The 4,859-nt window shown below is 39.1% G+C and overlaps 1 protein-coding gene across 1 annotated transcript; it reads left to right on the top strand.

The window, feature by feature from the left end:
• Positions 1–278: 278 nt before the first annotated feature.
• Positions 279–4,313, top strand: LOC144519963 (uncharacterized). Its single transcript, XM_078253519.1, has 6 exons — positions 279–525; positions 1,130–1,261; positions 2,469–2,683; positions 3,366–3,513; positions 3,729–3,851; positions 3,938–4,313. Exons 2-6 carry the CDS (start codon positions 1,162–1,164, stop codon positions 3,985–3,987), a joined length of 636 nt encoding a protein of 211 aa, XP_078109645.1. The 5' UTR covers positions 279–525; positions 1,130–1,161; the 3' UTR covers positions 3,988–4,313.
• Positions 4,314–4,859: the final 546 nt, after the last annotated feature.

Genomic DNA, 4,859 nt, shown 5'->3' on the forward strand with positions numbered 1-4,859 from the left:
AGTAATGCATTTTCTGTGTGTGTGTGTGTGTGTGTGTGTGTGTGTGTGTGTGTGTGTGTGTGTGTGTGTGTGTGTGTGTGTGTGTGTGTGTGTGTGTGTGTGTGTGTGTGTGTGTGTGTGTGTATTACTTCCAGCAACTATTTTTGGCTCAGGCTGGCCCTGCTGAACCTGTTTGTTTCTCTTTCGCAGAAATGCACCATCAGGGAAATGTCCACGTTCCTTCAGGTGCCCCCCCCTCCCTCCCGCACACACACACACACACACACACACACACTCACAAAGAAAAAACTGGTTTAGAACAGGAAGATGGAGTGAGACGGAGAGAGGCGAAAAGAGAGACTCAACATTATGTGGAGACATTGACGTACTTATTGAGACACTGTATGTCAGGCTAACAGTTTAGAGGTTTCTTCTGAGAAGTTCATCTCAACAATAAAGGATTCTTTTTTTAAAAGAGCTGTTTCAGATTTTTCGAATAAGGAAGTTGCCTGCAGACCTGCTGGGGAATTTTCACTTAATTTTGCGGTTAGTGTTATGAATCTTTTACCTTTTTGAGATACTTTTTTTGCCTTAATTTATTTCTCATATTAACAGAAACCTTGTCAGATGTGGGGACATTTGTGGTCATGGGTCACAAAGTGATTATACTTATTTAAAAAAAAAGAAAAAACTGTATATGAAAACCAATAATGATGGATGACAAAAGCTCAGTAAAAAAAGAAAGAGTGTATATAAAATGAAGAGATGAAAGTGTATATAAATGATTGTTTTGAAATGTAAAATTCAACATTTTTCATTTGTCTATCTATAAAAGGCAACATAACTTATACCTAATGAAATCCTAAATAAAATTAAAAAAAACTTTAGTCTAAACAATTTTTATAGACGATAATAGTTTTTTTCTTAAATCACTTTGATGGGTCCTAAAATACTGGCAGCCTTTTCACATAAAGCAGTGACTTATTGTATCTGTATGCGTGTGAATAATCATTTGATTGTTTTCCTGCCCTCAGGTAATATTAGTCATCATGTAAACCTTCACATTCAGTCACATCACATTTAATCTGAAAGAATAGTCTTGCACTGATTGTATTGTATTCCTGTATTGTTGTTGTTTAAATGTTTGCAGATTAGTGGAATAGAAGAGACTGAGTGGGGGAAATGGAGGAGAGGGGTAAAGGAGAGATGTGGAAGAAGAGGAGGGTTTCTCATATCTGCTTGCTCCTGCTGGTTGCGCTCCAAATCACCGCACCCTCCTCAGGTAACTAACCACATCCAGGATTGAAGTTTCCAGTTCTTACTCCCATAAAATCATTACAGTCTAAACATCCACCGACCTGGTTAAACCTCTGGCTAATGGTTTGCAGTTTGTGAGAAAAAAAACTCAATGGAGTCACTGGAGGATTTTGTGAATCACAAATCTCTCCACTCTTCCAAGAATATCTTCCAGGGAAACAGGATTTCTAGTCATTCGAATATTCAAATGTTTATGACGGCAGTGGAGGGACTTTGCTTAAGGTAGGTAATGAATAAAATAGTGTTAGCAAGTGGCTTATAGCCAACAGGCTACATTAAAAGGGTAGGACTGCTGCCAGTACATGTTAGAGTGGAGCAGTTAAAGTTGAATCATATGTATAATGTCATAAATGGCTCTGCTCCCAAATATCTACACTCCCATATAAAAATGGTTCATACACAGCATAATCACAATACTAGGGCCAGTGTCCGTTCTTGTAAAGTGCCCAGAGTCAACAATGCAGCTAGAAGTGCTTTTTTCTATACAGGTATAACATTGTGGAATAATCTGCCACTTTCCCTAAACACTGTAAATACTAGAGTAGCCAATCTTTTTAATTAGAGTAGACTGATTATTTTATGTGATCTATGATTATCTGATTTTAGAATGCTTTTGAACCTTGGATGATTTGTGTTAAATGTTATTGTCTTTGTCCTGCAATAGGTCTTTGTTATGTGTTAAATGTTCTAACACCAAGGACCATGTTGGAAATAAGTGTTCACACTTTAACATGCTATCCTTTGGATTACGTTGTCTGTCAAATCCAAAATAAATCAAATCAAATCCAAAAAAAGGTCTTATCTAGATGCAGGTCGTACTAAGTTTCTTTTAGCAACAAACAACGAGGATGGGTGGATATTTGTTTTTGCATAGAAAAACAGCTCAACTCAACATTTATCTGAGTAATATCAGGGAAGATCAGACTCCACGATGTGTGATCTCTATTATGCTGCTTGATTATGTGGTATTAAAAAAGAACCATAGCAGTCTAAACATTTAATTCCAATGCTTCCTTTTGTGATCATCAACATGTTTTGTTAAATGGAAAGGGATTTTGTAGTCCAATTTTACATCTGTAGCCTATATAATATATATTGTTTTAATTATTTTTGATTTTATCCAATTATTTCCATTTCCATTTATTTTTGGTCTTTGGTCATCACTGTTTCAGCTCAAACCACTACCGCCGTCACCACTTCAGCATCGAACCCTGCAGCTCTCAGTTACCGCACAAGGCCAGCTGACGTCACAGTGGCTGTTGGAAAAACTGCAGTGTTTCGCTGCGGAGTGCCCAAAGCTTCTCCAAACTTCACGTTCACCTTCTATGGGAGTCACGGCAACTACAGCCTCACATGCCCCATGGGCCACGTGGAAGGTATCGCCCAGGTGAGCTGGTCACTGCCTGGTTCTGTATTTATATCCACGACCTTCCACTTCCCGGGATTGTTCAGGTGCCGCCGGAAATTCCGCTGGATGTATTTCATTTTGGCAGGATGTCCGTTACCTTCCGCTTTCTTTGTGTTGGTATTTTAAACCCCGGTCGATTTATGAGGACTATGGTTAACTTTTCCTCAGATCTCTGCAGGGTAAATCCAGACAGCTAGCTAGACTATATGTCGAATCTAAGTTTTCTGTTGCACGACTAAAACAACCTTTGAACGTACACATGTTCCACCCAAACAAGTTCCTTCCCGAGGCTATTTTGCAGAGGCACTTAAAGAAATGCCAATAAACCAAAGAACATTCTTCTCCCATCCCGGGATGCTGTTTGGACTCACCACACCCTCCTCCGCAGCACTGTAAAGGAAGGTCTGGCAATGCGAGACTATATTTACTCTAATGCCTCACTTTATCCTCACTTTCTTCTCTTCTTAAGAGTCAAATATCTCTCTCTCTCTCTCTCTCTCTCTCTCTCTCTCTCTCTCTCTCTCTCTCTCTCTCCCTCCCTCTCTTTTAAGAGTGGTTAGAGCATTTCCCCAGCTCACATCATGTTTATATTCTTTTCAATCTCTTATTCTTCCCCCTCATCTGAACCCCTCTTCCTTCCCGTCCCTGTCGCTCTCCTCAGGCTCTCTATGGAAGTTGTCTTATGAAGACAGAAGAGTCATTGGCCGTGTGGACCCTCAAGGGAACTTCTTTCTCCGACAACGGCACACAAGTCGTATGTCAGCAGTCAAAGAATCCTGATGCACCTGCTGCCGTCCTACATGTTTATGGTGAAGACTCTTCTATTACAATTCAATATCTATATTTTCTCAGCACGTTTATCACAGCATAAATACATAAATCATTGTTATTCATTAAATATATTCGAGAAGCACAACAAGAGTGCTCTCGAAGAGGCAGTTGACTGACTTTGATTAGATTTTGCACAAGCTGGTCATTCCATTTAAGAATTTTAGATTCAAAAATCTTAAGTCTTCTCTCCCAGATAACAGTGCCAGCTTCGTCACTCTCATTGGCTGTGTCATTGGGGGCTTCTTTGGCATGCTGTTGGTGTTTGGTTTATTGTATATCGTGCTGCGGAGATCTGAGACCCTCCAGAAGTGGTTCAGTAAGTACACAGCTTCAATTCACCAGTGAATGCATTGACTACAAACTGCAAATGGATAAGTAATGTGTGTGTCTTTGTGCTTTCAGAGGGAAAAGAAACAGAAGATGATATGTCCACAATAGTAACAAAGGAGTAAAAGGAGACAGAAAGCCGTTGCTTGATGTTGCTTTGTGCCTTCTCACAAGCTACTGTACTTTGCATGAGACAAAGTACAGTAGCTCGTAGTTCTACAGTTACCCAAAGTAAACTCAGGGATGGGTTTTTATGCTGTATTCTGTCTTTTAATTTCTTCAGATGTTTTGATGATAACATTCTTGTATTATGCACTTGTTTATTGCTTGTTTTCATTTTCTTGTTGCATGTTGACCCTGTACACAAGTTAAAGTTTCATGATGTCAGAACAAAAACTGAGTGTTAAAATTACCTAAAATACTAACGTAAAATTTGAAAAGGTGCAATATACACCATCCTCAGTTTTGCATGACTTTGTTGAATCCAGACCTATCAAAACCAATCAAGAACCAAAAGGTTCCGCCATCTCGTCCCTGCATATCTGCACTGACATGACAAACTGTGTCTACATGTAGTCAAGCTGCAAATTACTACACTAATTCACCTATGCACAGAGTTTTAAATTGCAAGTTAGTTGCCTATGTTAGAAACACTTTCACACTGTAACAAACGCCCTTCCTGTTTAGCCAGAGCCAGCAGCATACAATTGGTTCTCACAGTTTGTTGCCTGGCAGTTGGTATTTCAAATATGGACTGATACATTGGGCTTTAATTCAGCACTTGTAGGTTTATTTCTGTATCCCCTTTAGAACCTGAGTGTCCTCTTCATTATCATAAACAGTGTGCTGCTGCAGCATAATGAGTTTACACTGCCACAGCCATAATTTTACCAGCCACTTATATTTTTTACCAGGCACTTTTTCCAGAATTCAAATTTATCAAAGAAAGTGCACTAGCATATTTTGAATCGCTTCAATACATTATTTTTTTTAATTA

The sequence above is a fragment of the Sander vitreus genome, chromosome 6 (assembly GCF_031162955.1).
Source record: "Sander vitreus isolate 19-12246 chromosome 6, sanVit1, whole genome shotgun sequence".
Classification (NCBI taxonomy): domain Eukaryota; kingdom Metazoa; phylum Chordata; class Actinopteri; order Perciformes; family Percidae; genus Sander; species Sander vitreus.

Coding starts and splice junctions, on each gene's coding strand:
- LOC144519963 (XM_078253519.1), top strand. CDS start 1,162: ATGGAGGAGAGGGGTAAAGGAGAGATGTGGAAGAAGAGGAGGGTTTCT. Junction 2,684..3,365: donor ACGTGGAAGGTATCGCCCAG/GTGAGCTGGTCA, acceptor CGCTCTCCTCAG/GCTCTCTATGGAAGTTGTCT. Junction 3,852..3,937: donor GACCCTCCAGAAGTGGTTCA/GTAAGTACACAG, acceptor TTGTGCTTTCAG/AGGGAAAAGAAACAGAAGAT.